This window comes from Lates calcarifer, linkage group LG5, assembly GCF_001640805.2.
Source record: "Lates calcarifer isolate ASB-BC8 linkage group LG5, TLL_Latcal_v3, whole genome shotgun sequence".
Taxonomy (NCBI): domain Eukaryota; kingdom Metazoa; phylum Chordata; class Actinopteri; family Centropomidae; genus Lates; species Lates calcarifer.
Window position 1 is genome coordinate 19,183,105 of NC_066837.1, and position 17,523 is coordinate 19,200,627.

A 17,523-nucleotide genomic window follows, 5' to 3' on the forward strand; every position below is an offset into this window, starting at 1 on the left:
ATAAAAATGGATCAGAAAATTCCTCTCCAACTCTACCTATGCTTGCTTATTTTGTGTATCTGCACCAGTCACTTCTGTATTTTTATTCATCATATGCAGTAGGTGAAGAAATTCACGTTTTACTCTCAACATTTAATCAGGAAAAAAATCCTCTGAGTGAAGTTGACTTCTCACAGTAGGTGACTCTATCTTGTCTATATTGTGGGCTGAAATATGTATCACTAGAGAAACATACATCACTGGCTGCAGCATGGCAGATTTCCCCTTTGGCCTGTGGAAGATCTTCATCATGACTGAGGCTGCTTATGAAAACCTTACATTACTCTGCCCCATTGGTAAAAACTCTTTGATCTATTAGCTAGGCTAATGTTAGCGGTCAGCATACATGGGCCGATAATAGGCACAGTAGAAGCGGGTAAAATAACGTTTGTTTAACATGTATAATTCCCAGTGATAAATTATCATTACCTACAAGTTCATGGCTCAATGAGAGTGAAGGAAATGGTCAAAAACAAAACAAACAGTAGGTGACAGATGCCAATGAGTGGCCAAAAAGGAGCTCTGCACTCTGCACTCAATTGCTCTTCCTCAATGTTCCGGATGTGTGAAAACTGAATTTTTGAGAATTTACATTGAATGTGACAACTGAATGTGAAAATGTGTAGAGAACTGAATTTTACATTCAATTACAAATTATGCAATTCAAATTAAGTTTCTTAATGCATTAGCCAATTTTCCAATTTAAAAATACAGTTTCGAGCTCTAATTTAACCTGTAATTCAACTCTAATTCAAATTCATTTTCTAGTGATCATATTTCAGTCCATACATGTGCACCACAGTGACCACATCCTCCTAATTCTACTGTGGGAAACTGCTCTCATAATGTCTGCAGTCTAAATGCTGAGATAGTGTTCATTGAGTCTGTATCTGGTTTGTCAATCAAGTTTGTATTATATCTATCGCATGTGTGGCTATTCCAGCATTGTGTGATCAACCTTGTTCAAATCACCTTTTACTCTATTTAGTCAATGTTCAGAGGACTGTCATGAAGAAAGGCTAATTTGTCTGACAGAATGGGCAAGGTAAAAATCATCATGTCATTGATAGTTGGCATACGAGGGGGCTTCAAAAAGTTTGTGGAAAAAGTACATAGCTAAAAATCATATGCAGCCCCCTTGTACACCCATACCTATATATATATAACATGTGTAACATTCAATATAATCTTTTTCTATCATTTGTTCTTGCCTGGATCAGTGCAAATACTGACCTTATGGAGTGAATCTTTCAGATGTGACAGATCCACACTAAATACATTTTCTTCTTCAATGTCAATTATCCAGTTTCCATAATCACTTGTATCAATTAAATAATTAATTTGAAGTACCACAGAAATCCCTGAGTGGGGCACTCCTCCACTCTGTGTGTGTGCAACGTATGTCACACACATACACACATGTCATCAACTACACTTTATTGTTATTATTGCAGGATGACTTATTCTTACTGTGGGAATTTTTTTCCCCTGGTAAATCGCAAATTATACTATATTACCTATCCCTAGTCATGAGTCATGCTGTTATTCAAAGTTTTCACAACAATCTTTTTTTTGATACAAAGGTCTTGGAACTGGTTTGTCTTTCACCCAGTCTCTCATATTTACTTGTAGCAGACTGCATTCTGTTACCAATCAATAGCTTTTCTTCGCATTCATCACCAGCAATTATGTTTTCTGATGTGTTTTCATAGGTAGTAACCTCATGTGTTTTTGCAGGCATGGTGGAAAATGAAACCCTTTGTTTGCAAGAAGAAGACTCGGACACAACCAGGAGCATTAAAGTTAGGAGGCAACTAACTGTGTGTTACCTCCAGCTCACGTAGAGATCACACTTTTTGAATTAAAGCTACTTATCCTACTCATCAAAATGAGAAAATATAAATCTTTTTTTTTTAATAATGCTGGCATTTTCTTTTCCTTTAAGCCCCTGAATAAGAGAATAGAGAGTGTCAACTCTTGGTGCGACAAAATCTGGAGTGGGGGAAAGGAAACTACCGTACGAACTCTAATCATGGTTGTTTAACATAGCAACCACATCCTGTACACTAGCACAGATGGAGGTTGGTGTATGAAGAGATAATACATGACAATATTGAAGAGTATAGTTAATAATTGAGATCCTGAATAATCACACCAGGGATTGGTGAATTTCAGTGATAGTTTCTATTAGATTTTGCAACAAGTTTCAGTGCAAATGTCTCTTATAATATTATAGCATGTATAATAGGTTGTAGGTATGTTAATTCATGTCTGTGTGGCCTTAATAACTTAAAAAGAAATGACTGGCTCTAAATTATGTTTACAAACAGGCTGACTTGACCACTATTTTATTGTAGTGGCCTAATTGTGTAATGGAAATATCACACCTACATGTTTAATGTATCAGCTGGTTACAGTTGCTTCATGTTGCCACAGCACCATGAATTTGAGATCATCATATCATGTTGTCTGATTTACTGGTAACTTTTCACATTAACAGTATTTGCTGACTAAGCATTTTGGTTATCTACACAGAAAGACAACGAACAACATCAACATCCTCTATATTGTACTTAAAGGCAGAGAATAAGAATCTTATTTATGATGTGATTTCTATCCAGCTTAAATAATGAATAAATATTAAAGAAGCTCACTGTTAAACACTGTCAAATTTTGCTTGACTAAAAAGTCCAAAATAATCTTTGGACACTAATTTGGACACTAAATGTGATTTTTTTTTTTTTTTTTTTTTTTTTCTGACAACACTATCACATCATATTATTGTACAAAATTCATCAAATACAAGTAGTTTAATGTTGTCCTCAGAAGAAGAACTGACATAATGGCATTACCATCAAGTCTGTTCTCACCTGAAAAAACAATAATGGTAATTTCTTCAAACACTGGAAAAGAACCTATTTTTGTTAACAATAGCCTGTTGTGACACTCTTGTCCTCTACATAGCACAGCAAGGATTGCTGTAAGATTATTATTGCAGGGGGTAAAAGAAAAGACAGCACAGAGTGTGTGTGACACTGAAGGACATAGTTCATATCCCAGGAAAATATTTTGTCAGCATGGTTTATCAGCTATTATACAACAAGTAGGGACTAGAAAATCATTTCTGTTGCTAGGTCCACTGTCGTGACTGATTGTGTTCAAGTTATTAGTCAGACCCCCTTTACGTGCCCCAGTATCAATGAGCCGTGCCCCAGTATTCAATTCAATTTTCAGTTCAGTTTTATTTATATAGCGCCACATCACAACAAAAGCCATCTCAAGTATGAATGCCACGATTAATTCTCAACAACAATATATATATTTATCATTGCATTAAATCAGATAATTACGATATAGTGACGGGAAGATAATGGATGTATTTCTACTCAAACGTGTAGCAGTGTTGACTCCAAATAGATAGCACACATATCACATTTTCGCCTTCCACCATGGTCAATTAAGACATTGTACAAGACGAGATATAAAGTTGGTGGCACTAATACTTAAAGAAAGTCAATGCATTGATACAAACGTGAATCAAAACACATTACTCGCAAATCTCAACACAATTAAGATGATTAACTGATTAAACTGCAAAATAATAAATTGTTTTCAACATTAGTAATAAATGAGTGGCCTTACAAGACATGAAGAATAATCATTTGATTCAAATACCTGTGGGAAAAAATATGTCCAATTTCTTTAGTTAAACTTAGACATGGTCAGTAGATGGCAGTATGGTTCCATAACAAATATTTGAATTAATTCCTCATATTACTTTCTTAGCAACATTGTAGAAGATTCAGTTTTTGCCAAATTACTGAACATTTGATCAATAAAATGGTTTGCTTTACAGAATGGTGAGACAGTGATTTCATATAGTTTTAAACATTAGGGAAAGTGTGAGTAGATGTTGATCTGGGTACACAGGAATGTGACAGAATTTACGGCCACAGCTCTGGTGCAGAGAAAGATAAACAAGGAGGAGAAGATCCTGGTTAGGTCTGTGGATCTGAGTCCAATCTGCATTGTTCTTTTTCAGGTTACTTTCTTGGTAAAGTAACAGTTGAATGTTTAATGCAGAGACAAAGTCTGTTGCATAGATTAAAAATCTGGAGAATGTTCATTCCCAAGGTCCAAATGAACTGTGGTCCATTAGAGTTGATTCTCCTGAACAGGCCAGTTGACCTTTGTCCCTGGTTTGGGAGGAAGAGTTCTATATCTGGTTCTCATCACTGGATGTTGGGGAGGCTGAAGAGCAGATGGGGATTCAGGTCTTAATGCTCAGTGACCGTACTTTTACCTCAGTGCAGTTCTGGGAACATGTTCCTGTTTTTTTGTTTGTTTGTTTTTTGTTTTGTTTCTGTTTTTTTTAATGAACTCTGTGATAGCCTGAACATAGGTGCCATGGTGATGTCATGCTGATGCCAGATGTCACTACAATCCACAAAACTATCCACCTTACTTAAAGGGGCAGTAACACAATAGCACACAATAGCACAATAGCACCATCTTCTGAGGAAGGCCATGAGATGTGCTTGAAAGCTTTGGAAACAACATGGACTTTGAGAATTGGTGATTTATTCTACATCAGAATAACAGTAGAAGTCAGGTGATGTGGTGTAAAGAGCAGCAAAGTCTGCATAGGAAAGAAGTTGGGGTGAATAGATGGGCAGACAAAACACAATCATATCATGTTCAATACTTAGACCACCAATATAAACCTGTAGCTAAAGTTTTGGAAAATGTCAGTTAGCCCTTCAGGAAAGAGAGAAAGATGCCAATAGGCCTGTTTCATATCAGACATTTCAGCTTATCACGGTAGGTAAAGCACAAGTGTCACTAATAACATTTACTCTGTTCTATTAAATGTCTGAAAATGGCCTATTAAGCACAGTCAGGACACGCTAACACAGTCCTGACAAGAGGTCTAACACCTGCTTCACCTAAAGTCCAGCAGGTGGCACTAGAGCACAGCTTTAACAGTAAATAATCACTGGCCTTCTTACAGTGCAGTGTATTAGACTTTGTGACATGTTGTCAGACTTCAGTACAGTGTTTCAGCCCATCCAACAATAACAACAATCTTTTATCCTCAATGGGCTAATGTGACCTGTAGTGTAAAGCACTTTGAGTGGTCGATATGATTAGAAACGGACTGCATACAATATTTTGTAAATTTTTTTTTCTAATTTTGTCTCCACTGAATAACTGCAGGTGTGAATAATTGAATTTATTGATCATTTGTTTTGAAAAAGAAGATTGGTTGTCATTTTGCTGTCAAAGACATTTTGTTGTAGTATTTTCTGTTTCAACACTGATTGTATGAAAAGTGTAGAGAACATGTAAACAAATTTTTTGGTGTTTGTGGTTTCTATTTTTTCTTTTTTGTGACATAAATTGTAACATAAAGATGAGGGACTGAGAGAGAGAGGATAATTAATTTATGCTATGGTCAATTTATGAGTTATAGACTAATGTTTATGAGGTCAAAACTATAGAATAAGTCTGTTGCATTCAGAAATGAGGCCATTTGCACTCAAATTCTCTCAAATGATTCCCACAGTTTCTCCTTACAAATGTAATTAATGTTTTTAAAAGTTATTGTTTAGCAGCATGTTTATATAGTCTTACAGTAATGTAATCTATTACTATTATTGTTTGTACATTTCATACAACTTTTATTGTTTTATTAATGAACAACAATGAAACTGTGCCATGATTAGAGTTTTTTTAATTCAAGATTAATTTAGAGTCTGTAATCTCCTCAGACTTTCGTCAGGGCTGTTTCAGTGTGAGAACATGGACTGGTCATGCTATGTGAGATTAACCACAGTCAACAGTGTATTACAGTAGTGTGGAAACATTCAACCAGTAGAGATCAGGGAATAGGAGAGGGGTGAGCAGATGGATCTGGCAGTCAGGTGACTTGGATAGAGAGCAAAGTCTGAGGATAATATGGTGGGTGGAAGGAGAGTGGCAGGAGACAGTCAACCCTGTATTTTTTATTCATCATATACAGTAGGTGAAGAAATTCAAGTTTTAATCTCAACATTTAATCAGAAAACAACCTTCTAAGTGAAGAGTGCTTCTCACTGTAAAGGAGGAAGTCTGTCTTGGTGCCTCAGCTGTCATTCAGTGACCACATCCTCATACTTCCACTGTAGAAAACTGTTCTCTTAATGTCTACAGTCTAAATGTTGGATTAGTGTTTACTGAGTCTGTATCTGGTCTGTCAGTCAAGCATCTGCTGTGAGGGGGGTTAACTTTTGCAACAGTAGTGGCTACAAATAAAAAGCATGGGCGATATTTTTACATTTTAATGGTGACAGCCTTTATCCCATCAACTTTGCTATGATATTTAGTAGATCTAACAGCAGCCTCGTTCAAATCACCTTAGGTAGTGAGTTGACTTTATTTAATCAAAGTTCAAAATATTGTCAAGAAGAAAGGCTTATTTGTCTTACGAAATAGGTAAGGTATAAATCATCATGTCAGGGCCGGTTGGCATCTATTGTATTGATAAATGAAAATGTCGGTGAACTGCTATGACTCTGAATACTCCTCTGACAACAAGGTTCACACATTTTTCAGTTGCGCTTTAGATTTTTTAAAACGGCCAGAAACTCCTAAAAGGAAAAGAATGTGGAGAAGTGATGCTCCATGAAATGGAAAAACAACTGGAATGATAAACCATGTGACTCTCCAAACTTCTGGATCTGTGAAAAGAAATTGCCTCTATAACTCAGCCAGACCAATTCCAGTTTGTCAGATTAAAATTGAATGTGCTTGTTTTTTTTGTCTGTTTTGTCCTCACATCTACACTAAGCCCACAATTTACTAGTTTAGTTAATTATTCTGTAAAATAATTAAACCATATAATTATTCTTGTAGTTGGACTATGAGGAGTGGCGTGAGTAAGGTATGCAACATCTTTCCCCAGTGCACCAGAGCAGATATTGTTGTTCACCTTAAATGACAGGTAGTATTTATTAATATCAATCAAGTCCCCATTTTATGCTTTTAAACTATTCAGTCAGCAGACTCAGAAAATATGTATGGCTACCTGTGTTTTCAGATTTGTGGTTGTAGTGTAGATGTTATTACTGTACAGCAGGGAAAATGGCCACCTTAGTGTGGGATTATTGGATATCTATTTCATTTCTACTGATTCCTGTTTTTCTTCATAAACAAGGACAACAACTTTCACAGGATCAGCTGGATCGGACTGACTGACAGAGAGACAAAGGGAGAGTGGAAATGGGTGGATGGCACTCCACTGACCAAAAGGTTCACAGCTTTACTCTTTTATTCAACTACTTACATTGCACAGATGCATCTTAGGTTGTGTTCTTTGTAAAACATAATTTGTCTTTTGGGTTTCAGCTACTGGGGCTCTGGTGAACCCAATGATTATGAAGGCAAAACTGAAGACTGTGTAGAAATAAAGTTCCATGATGAGGAAAACAGCTGGAATGACATACCATGTGGAGATCAAAACTTCTGGATCTGTGAAAAGACAGTGGCTCTATAAGTCAGCATATATAAGAGCTGGGAGTGACATTTCTTGACGGAGACCTAATTACCTATATTATTCAACCCTCTGGTGCGTTGATCTCGTTACTGTCTTTCATCCAGAGTGACAGTGCACTGAACCCCACCTGATCAGGCAAGATGAGAAAAACCCTAACCAACTGATGACTAATTCATTATTTATACATTACAACTGCCCACATCTAATGATGAAACCATTGTCTAAAATAAATGTGAGTGAGAAAGTCAAAATACCAGGTGTATGGAGTGAAATACTGTAGTTGAGCTAGTTGAGATCTGAGCTTTTGGATGGCCTTAAGTGCTGCTTTCACCTCTGCCACAGCATATGGCTTGTCATGTTCTGCTACTTGTGCTGTGTGTAATGAAAATGACTTTGTGTATTGTACTGTACTAAACTGCAGAAAAATAGATGAATAATTATAAGCAAAAATAGAAATTACCATCATACAGCTTCCTGCCACATCCTCTAGTTCCTGTTAAATACAGAGAAACATATGCATAAGTAGAGAGCACCAGCTTCTTTTAAGACAGTATCACACTCTAAAGACTTTGACAGCTTCAGGCAGCTCAGGACAAACACTGAACCATCAGTGCACCTGAACATCATGGATACCTGTGTCGATGCTGAGACAAGACAGATGAAAAATTCTGAAAATATTTATGAAAATGTATCGTTCCACACTCTGGAGCCAAACAGGACTGGACCTGCGCTCTCTGGTAATGAACACATGCAAACACACAGGAACACACAAACAAAACTGATGGGTTTGGTTGTTGTTGTTGTTGTTTTTAAAAAACAAAGATCAAAATGTGTAAGAAACATGAATGCGGAGAGACCATCAAAGAGTGAGAGTCAAAGTTGAAAAGACTGTCTATTACGGATAATTACAACTGGTAACATGCATTTCTTTTTTTTTTTTTTTTCTTTTTTTAAGTCTTCACACATTTGTTTCTTATAATAAGGATCGCTATTGTAGCTTCTGTTTATTTATTTGTTTGGGATAATCCAAGATTCATTACGGCAAACAGACTGGCATTCATTTTACCTTAAAGTATATTATATTATATTCAGATAACAGCAATAGTCAACCCTGTGTTCTGCATTTTGGCTTCCAGTCACAGTCACATCACACATTACATACTCTCTTCAATACACACACCTTGGAAAGAATATTTTTGTGGCTTGATCTATCTCTGTCTTCAACAGACAAATGTCCAGACATCCAGGATTCATTGTGTCTAAGAGGATCATCTGATCCTATCATTAAGGGATGAAAATAGGCACTCAGTATATCCCTATTGGAAGTAAATAAAATATATATATATTTATTTCTATGCATAGATGTGGCAGAATGTAGTAAATGTCCATCTAATTTACAGTAATTTTGTGTTACAAACATAAATGTACCTGTTTAGTTGGTCATGAATTTTGAAAGATGTGGTATCTGAATGCATTTTGTGTCAGATCAATGGACAGTGGTCCAAGGTTTAGTCCACAATGACTTCCGCTGTGCTTACTGACTGAACTAAATATTGAGCAATGTGTAGATATGCAAGATATCCACAGCGCCTGATGAAAACACACAAAGCTATGCAAATGTATGCCTGAATACATATTTATGTCAACTCATACAAAACTATATGTTATTATATGCCATATATTATACATTTTTCTGGATGATTGAGTTTCAATGGTTGAGTTTTTCTCTGAACATCATGTGGCATTATTACATTGACAAACCTCCCTATTTGTAATTCTATCGTAGCACCTCAACCACTGCCCTGCCTGGCTTCCAGTTTCAGTTTACAGATCAATTTATTGTCTATAATGTGATGTATTATGGGAAGTGGCAATACAAAGGCTGACTTGATTTTATTTGATCTGATACTGAAAAACAGACAAATGACAAATAATTTCCCTTCAGGTGCTGACAGTGTGAAGAAGAGTTCCTGCAGAGCTGCTGTGCTGTTTCTGGGTCTGCTGTGTCTTCTCCTCCTGGCTGGACTCATAACTCTGGGCTCCCTCTGTGAGTACTTTGTTAGCATGCTGCCAAATCCCTGATAAGTAATACTGACTGACAGTGTTTCTTTACCTCTTTGTTTATGTGCCAAATACAGACACCAAAAAGGATATGAAGATGGCCCTCTTGCAGACCAGTTACAACAATCTGACCAATGAAAGAGACCAGTTGCAGGTCAGTCTTTACAACCTGCATGGAGTTCTAAATCAGTTGCAGTCCAGATACGACACCCTGGCTAGAGAGAAAGACCAGCTACAAAAGAGACTTGAGTCCATGACCAAAGACAGAAATGATCTCCAGAGAGGGTGTCAAGGTACTAGTATTTTAAGCACAACTTCTCAAAACAAATGAAAATCGTCACAGCACTGAATGGGAGAAAGATTATGGGGGACAGTCAGATGCGAAAGACTATCTTTGAACACAGACAGATTGAAATTAATCTTATAAAATAAAATCAAACTACCCAGCTGTACATAGAGTAGTTGAAAATTATCTTCAACTTATATATATATATATATATATATATATATATATATATATATATATATATATATATATATATATATATATATATATTGCTGATAATACTATACTTACTTTTACTTAAAGTAAACTACTTACTCCACTACTTGTTTTGTTTGTTTGTGTTTTCTATTGTTATTTATTGCAGAGATTCCAGGGAGCATGCTGCTCGTGTTTTCCTTAATTGTTATTCTTAATTTATGTCTTAGCTCAGCACAGTCTGCTTATGCTTCTGAAACACAAGTGTTACTCTGTCTGATAAGACATCTACTCAGTTTGACACTGGGTGGAGATACATTGAGAATGACAAGGGGTCACAGTTTTGACTAATAGCTATTTTGGCTGTCTGTCAAAATCTGCATTATTTTGATCTTGCTTGATTTTCTTTGTTGTTTCTCTGTTTCTGCTTTTTACAGAAGAAAATAATTTATTAATTTATTGTGAATGGAATATTAAGGCTCTTTCTGTTTTTCTCTCTACTCAACAAGGATGGGTGTATTTCGGTGGTAGTGTTTATTACATTTCTTCTGTCAAGAAAACCTGGCAAGAAAGTAGAAATTACTGTCTTCAAGAAGGTGCAGACCTGATGATTATCAACAGTGAAGAAGAACAGGTAAAGTGTGTCTATTTGTGCATGTACTAAAAAATGATAAATGCACACTGACTGAGGTGGACATTGGATTCAAGTTTGTTAAAGTTCACAGCTATATTGATGATTGTTTGTTTCTCACCATATAAAGAAATTCTCAAGCCAGTGGAAGGATAATATATGGATTGGACTCACTGACAGAGAGACGGAGGGGACGTGGAAATGGGTTGATGGGACACCTCTGACAACAAGGTTCACACATTTTTCAATCTCTTGATAAGAAAATGTTTTAAAATTTTCTTGCACACTAGATTTCATTTATTCGCTTAATTAAATTGTAATGAATGTCAATGAAACTTGAGAAATTAGGTGCAGTTAAACTTGGCTGATTAAATCTTTCTTGGGTTGTATTCTTTTTGGGTTTCAGCTACTGGGCAAGCAATGAGCCTAACGGCCATACAATCTTACGCGATGAAGACTGTGGAGAAGTGATGCTCCATGAAATAAAAGACAACTGGAATGATAAAGCATGCGACGATCCAAACTTTTGGATCTGTGAAAAGAAATTACCTCTGTAACTCAGCCAGGACAATTCCAGTTTTTAACAGTGCCAGTGAAACTAGCTCAGCTAAAATTGAAAACGCCTTTTTTCTGTCTGTTTTGGCCTCACATACACACTAAGCCCAGATTTTTAAATGATGAATGCCTGCTCAGACACACTCAGTGAAGTTCAAAGGACAACCTCCATCTATCGCCTGATTTCACACCATATCAACACAGTAATCACATCCTCCTAATGCTACTGTACGAAACTGTTCTCCTAATGTTAACAGTTTAAATGTTGAGTTAGTGTTCACTGAGGTTGTCACGGCATACCATGCTGTGGATGATGAGGGCATTTGAATGCACCTCCAAGACCAAAAAAAGCAACTTAGCATCCTTAACAATATAGGTCATCAAAAACTTTTGCCAACCACAGCCTCCACACGTCCGACATTGTTTGGACTGACTACCCCCTGGTGGCATGTCCAAATCATGCAACCAAATGGTGATGTAAGAAAAACTAAAGGGCTGCAACAGAGTCTGTATCTGGTCCGTCAGTCAAGCATCTATTGTGTATGTGGTTATTCCAGTATTGTGTGATTGTTTTTAATTGACTGAACTTTTGCAACTAGTGCCTACAATTAGAGAACATGGGGGTTGGGGGCTTATTTGTAAAGAACTGTAAAATATGAGTCTCTTTTTGATAGCTGTAAAGAAATTATTTACATTTTAATGGTTACATCCTTTTTCTCATCAACTCTTTTCTATGATATTGGGCAGATCTAACAGCAGCCATTATACATTAAACATTTACTAAGCTGATTTCATATTTATTTGAATTATTCTGAAATTTTCTTCTCCTTTAAGCTCCTGAATAAGAAGTATGTATGTTTCACTGACTGAGACAGAGAGAGAGAAAAGGGAGTGTCAGCTCTCGCTGTGATAAAATCAGGAGTGGGTGAAAGGAAGCTGCCATATAAACAGGAACATTTAATAAATGTATTAACTCTAATCATAGTTGTCCAACATAGCAATCGCATCCTGTACACCAGCACAGATACTGTAAAAACAGATACAATTTGATGAAATACAGGCTTTCATTATCTTATCTGGAAATATTCAGTGCTCGGCTAAACTAGACCACATGAACCAATGCAGATTTTCTAATATATAATTTAATAATAATATTAAATGGTGATTAAAATACATCTGACGGTTTATTAATGTATTTGTGAACAACTATAACTCCTTCTGTAGGCACCCATAACTGGAGGTATGTATGAACAGATATTTAATGACAATACAGTATAGTTATAATGTTATATGATATGTCTGATATGATATGAGAAATTACTGTACATTTATGAGTGCTTAAAATGTTCCTATAGCTAAGTATGTTATAAACAATTCATTACTATACTGCTTAAGATATATTGCTAACCAGGGGATGACGCAACACCTTTTTTCCACAAATATGTCCCACTTTCAGTGTAAATGTCTTTTACCCTGAGAGTTTTGTGACCCAGAGATCAGTTTGTGTGCTGATGTGCTGCTGTAGGAGACACCCAACTGATCATACAGGTCAGTGTTGTCGACACTAATCTGCTTTATTCAAAACTTGCTAATGTTTGTTTGCAGATAATGATAATTTATTGTTTTATGGCACAAAAGCTCTTATAGCTGTACGGCTTTTATAACAGATTGATAATATCATAGCAGTACGTGTATGTCACTTCACGTCTGTGTGGCCTGACTAACTTAAAAAGACTGGCTCTAAATGATGTTTACAAACAGGCTGACTTGACCACTATTTTATTGTAGTGGCCTAATGGTGTAATGGAAATATCACACCTGTTTATGTTTATTCTATCAGCTGGTTTGCTTTGTGTTGCTATAGCACCATGAATTTGAGATCACCATATGATGTTGTCTGATTTACTGCTAACTTTTAACATTAACAGTATTTGCTGACTAAGCCATTTGATTATCTACACAGAACCAACAACATTTTCAAGTCCAAAATAATGGCATTTTGGACACTAACACTAACTGTGTTGTTTTTTCTGACAACATTATCAAGTCATACTGATGTACAAAATCAAATCCAAGTAATTTGATGTTGTCCTCAGAAGATGAACTGTGGTGTTGGCAACACTGTCAAGACTGTGTGTGTGTGTGTGTGTGTGTGTGTGTGTGTGTGTGTGTTCAAAATCACAATTTTGTTGTCAGTAAATTGTGTATCCACTTTATGAAAAGTAAGGATTACATTTTGTATTTAAAGGACATTGGATTCACACACAACAGTTCAATCAGCATCTGATTATGTTAAATACAGTAAAGCAAGATTTGTATTTTTCCAGTGAGAGATGCAACACAGTTCATATACAGAGATTTACAATATTACATTATATAAAACACTTCTATTTATTTACAGTCTAATCATAGTCAGTATAGGAAACTAGGCAGTTCAAAATGAAAAAAGTAGGGGTGATGAGTTGTTGAAAGATAAGGAGGAGAAGTTGCTGTAGTGAGCAGATCAAGAACAGGAGGAGGAGGAGAAGTTGCTGTAGTGAGCAGATCAAGAACAGGAAAGAAGAAGTATCTGAGAGATAATTTAAACCATCTTTAAAGTGGAATCAGAGGTTATTATGGATAACAGATACCAACCTGATGCTTCAGCCAGGAGTAAGTAACTTTAGATTTGGAAAACTAATCATATTCCACATGGTCTGACAGTATCTTATTCTGTTTGAGTGCAATGTGTGGAACAAACAACCCATCATCACGGAGGGCATTGTTTTTGTCAGATACTGGTGGAGTTTTACTTCAGAAAATATCATAATTTAGCAACAAGCTCCAGATTAATTTCATTCTTTTTCATGTAGAGACAGTGTACAAGACGTGAAATATAAATGCTTTAAAGGTTTGCTCTTTCAAAGAACACAACATCAGGCCTGCATGCCTGATAATAATGGTGATTTTGCATGTGTGTGTGTGATATCTGCACACAGTGAGAAAACTCTACAGACTGGCTGGTGTGAGCCTTGGACTCCTGTTTATCCTAGCTGCTTTGAACATTTCCCTGCGTCTTGCTCTCCGTGAGTTTTCTTAAATTTTCTCTGTAATTTCATCCTGTGCCCCCTGTGACTTACTGGATATTCATTTTAAAGAACTACTGTACATCTACAAACTAAAATAATTATTTGAGGTCAGAGCTTTCTAAATACAAAAGGTGAAATTATTGGGCAGCTTTTCCTATGGTACCCTAACCTCACTGTTAACTACAGTGATAGAGGGTAATATGTAAATCTTTTTGCTCACACAGACAGATCTCATGCAAGGATGCTAGATTTAGAGGCCATGATCAAAAACATGACTGAAGAGAGAGACGAGTTGAAGAGGGAGCTGAATATTTTTGGTGAGTATGAGGTGAACACTAAAAAAAAAAAAAAAAAAAAAAAATCTAATTAAAACTTATTTTAATTTGTTTTTGTTGTTGTTTTTACTGAGATATGAAGTTTTTTCAACAGATAACTACACCCGACAAGGATGGGTGTATTTCAAACACAGTTTCTACTACATTTCTTCTACAACAAAATTTTGGCGAGACAGTAGAAATGACTGCCTGCAAAGAGGTGCAGACCTGATGATTATCAACAGCAAAGAGGAACAGGTGTGTATGAGAGTGACATCTCTCTGTGAGAAGAGATAGAAAAGAAAGAAAAAGAATAAAATCAAATTACATTTAAGTTATGTTGATTATTGTCTGTTTCTCTTTTTGTAAACAAGGAATTCATGAGACGATTCAAACAGCTCACATGGATTGGACTGACTGACAGAGAGACAGAGGGAACGTGGAGATGGGTGGATGGGACTTTGCTGAACACAAGGTTCATAATTTTTGTTTCTTTGTTTGTTTGTTTTGTTTAAATGAATGATTATTAGCAGTATTGCTAAAGTATAGCAATATTACTGAATAAAAATGTAGTCTCCTTAAACTTTCCAAACACCAGTGGCAGCACTGAATATACTGCTACTCAGACACACACTAATAGTTGGAGTTAGTTCTGTACCGTGTTGCACCATTTTACATTGTATGTATCATGGAGGTACAAATTACAAATCACTTTGCTGATTCAGGTTGTTTCATTTAGAATATATTGTAGTCAGTGACCATGTAGTTCATTAACTTCTAAGCTAAATAATCACATCACTGCTCAAATGCAGTTCAGTTGAATCAGTGAATGCATCATCAGTTCACTGATGATGCATTCAGTAATAAGTTCAGTCTGTTGCTGGTTTAAGTTGTTACACTGAGTTCAGTACAAAACAAGGTCTATGGAAGAACTGCTTATAAGGATGACAGCACAGACACGTGTCTGCAAGAGTTATCACATCAGAAGTGTTTCTGATATAGTGAGTATCACACTATATTTTAAGGCTAAACAGTACTGCACCTTTCTTGGTCAGAGTAAATTATGTATTTCTTCAGTACATCCATACTTTGACAGGTGATTCCTGACTGTGGGCTTACAAACCGAGGCCAGGCAAAGGTATCTATAGCTAGCAGCTAAAACAATATATACAAATGTACAAATATGTAACTTTGGAGAGGCCGGGAGGCACATTTCTCCTCTTTTGGTAGAGACTAAGGGATTTACAGCCAACAATGTGTTACTGCCCAATACTGCCTATAAGTCATAACCAGTGAGTTTGTATTTGTGACTGAATGTTTGCTGGAGCATCTGGCCTTTCTACTGCTGCTGGTGTTGACCTTGATTATCAGAAATGTAAAACAACTCTCGCAATGCTAACACACTAAAGCTACATTAGTAAAATATCAGTACAAGAATAATAATGTATTTAATATTAATATTAAATCAGGCTCCATGTTGCTGTCTGTTAAATACATCTTTGGCTTTGCATTTCAGCTACTGGGCCACTGGGGAGCCCAACTCCTATCAAGGCAGAGATGAAGACTGTGGGGAAATACGGTTCTATGGAAGTGAAAACAGCTGGAATGATGCATCATGTACGTCACAAAAATACTGGATCTGTGAAAAGACGGTGGCCTTTTAACTCAGCATCCAAAGCCACCAGGTTGATAACTGATGAGCTGCAGGGAAAGTGACTCACTGAACTGCACAGATACAAACACATAAGTTAGTGTGCCTTCATAAGCCTTTTTCATAGGAAATATTTTGACATGTAACCATAGTGAAAGTAAAGCTACAAAAAAATTAATTAGTGATTCCCAAACTCAGTTTAGCTTCATTTGTTTCAGCGTCTTGGTCTTGTGAATGCTGTTTTTGATAGCGGAGGTTGCAAGAGATACATTTGCAGGGCAGACAGCAAAGGCAAGTTAAAGTGAGAAAGTGTGAGTAATGAGTTGTTGAAACAGGAGGAAGATTTAATGTGTTTCTGAATAAGATTACTCACAGAGCACAGTTCTTCTGAAGTTGAAATGTAAAAAGAACTGGATCCTTTCTTTGGCAGATGTTGGAGAAAACTGCAAACACACAGATTTCTATCAGATATCTGTGAGCTCCGGTCCTTGAATATATATCCTGCATGTAGAGTGACAGTGTACACTTCAGCTCTCAGATATTAATTCCTGAGAGGTTTTTCACACTGTTACAGCTGTTACACTGTTAACCTACTGTATCTCTCGAGGTGAATATAAATGTGTCTTGTAGGCTTTTTATTTCATAACTCTATTTCATAAGGTATTTTCACTACTAAAGCATTGTACAAACTGAAATGGTAGGGGACTCCAGTCACTATGTTTTCTTATCTCACAACTATCTTATAGAAAGCCCCAGTGTTGAACTGTTTTTTCAACTTATATTATGTCTAACCTACATGCATAATCTTCAGCTAATTTGACTGAGAAAACCATGGGGCAGGGTGTTATTCCACAACAGGTGAAAAAGCAGGTGTAAAGGTGTAAATAATAAAGCTAATATTTGCATTTAGCTTTTTCTGTTTCAGAGTCCTGATATTGATCATGCTGACTCACTGTCACACTGTTGAAGCAATCAGTATGTTGACTTGGACACGAATAGAACAGATCATCATCAGTGTTTCTGTATGATTATTTGTAAACTCTACATTTTCATCCCCCCCCCCAAAAAAAAAAAAACTAAATAGAATGAAATTTAGTTGGAAAACTAAATAGATGGCAATGTGTAAGTGAAATACAAATTCATAATGGCTGCTGTAAAAAAAAAGAAGAAAATAAGAAAGAAAGAAAGA

General features: G+C 36.2%; 2 protein-coding genes across 2 annotated transcripts; both read left to right on the plus strand.

Annotated features, from left to right (window-relative positions):
- The first annotated feature begins 9,496 nt into the window (after positions 1-9,496).
- Positions 9,497-12,090, plus strand: LOC108875777 (CD209 antigen-like protein C). The gene is made up of 5 exons (XM_018664911.2): positions 9,497-9,620; positions 9,712-9,927; positions 10,625-10,749; positions 10,877-10,977; positions 11,153-12,090. Exons 1-5 carry the CDS (start codon positions 9,497-9,499, stop codon positions 11,301-11,303), a joined length of 717 nt encoding a protein of 238 aa, XP_018520427.2. The 3' UTR covers positions 11,304-12,090.
- A 2,062-nt stretch (positions 12,091-14,152) lies between these two features.
- Positions 14,153-17,243, plus strand: LOC108875781 (CD209 antigen-like protein E). The gene is made up of 5 exons (XM_018664919.2): positions 14,153-14,366; positions 14,594-14,686; positions 14,799-14,941; positions 15,058-15,158; positions 16,200-17,243. Exons 2-5 carry the CDS (start codon positions 14,611-14,613, stop codon positions 16,345-16,347), a joined length of 468 nt encoding a protein of 155 aa, XP_018520435.2. The 5' UTR covers positions 14,153-14,366; positions 14,594-14,610; the 3' UTR covers positions 16,348-17,243.
- Positions 17,244-17,523: the final 280 nt, after the last annotated feature.

Coding starts and splice junctions, on each gene's coding strand:
- LOC108875777 (XM_018664911.2), top strand. CDS start 9,497: ATGACAAATAATTTCCCTTCAGGTGCTGACAGTGTGAAGAAGAGTTCC. Junction 9,621..9,711: donor CATAACTCTGGGCTCCCTCT/GTGAGTACTTTG, acceptor TGCCAAATACAG/ACACCAAAAAGGATATGAAG. Junction 9,928..10,624: donor TCTCCAGAGAGGGTGTCAAG/GTACTAGTATTT, acceptor CTACTCAACAAG/GATGGGTGTATTTCGGTGGT.
- LOC108875781 (XM_018664919.2), top strand. CDS start 14,611: ATGCTAGATTTAGAGGCCATGATCAAAAACATGACTGAAGAGAGAGAC. Junction 14,687..14,798: donor GAGGGAGCTGAATATTTTTG/GTGAGTATGAGG, acceptor TTTTTTCAACAG/ATAACTACACCCGACAAGGA. Junction 14,942..15,057: donor TCAACAGCAAAGAGGAACAG/GTGTGTATGAGA, acceptor TTTGTAAACAAG/GAATTCATGAGACGATTCAA.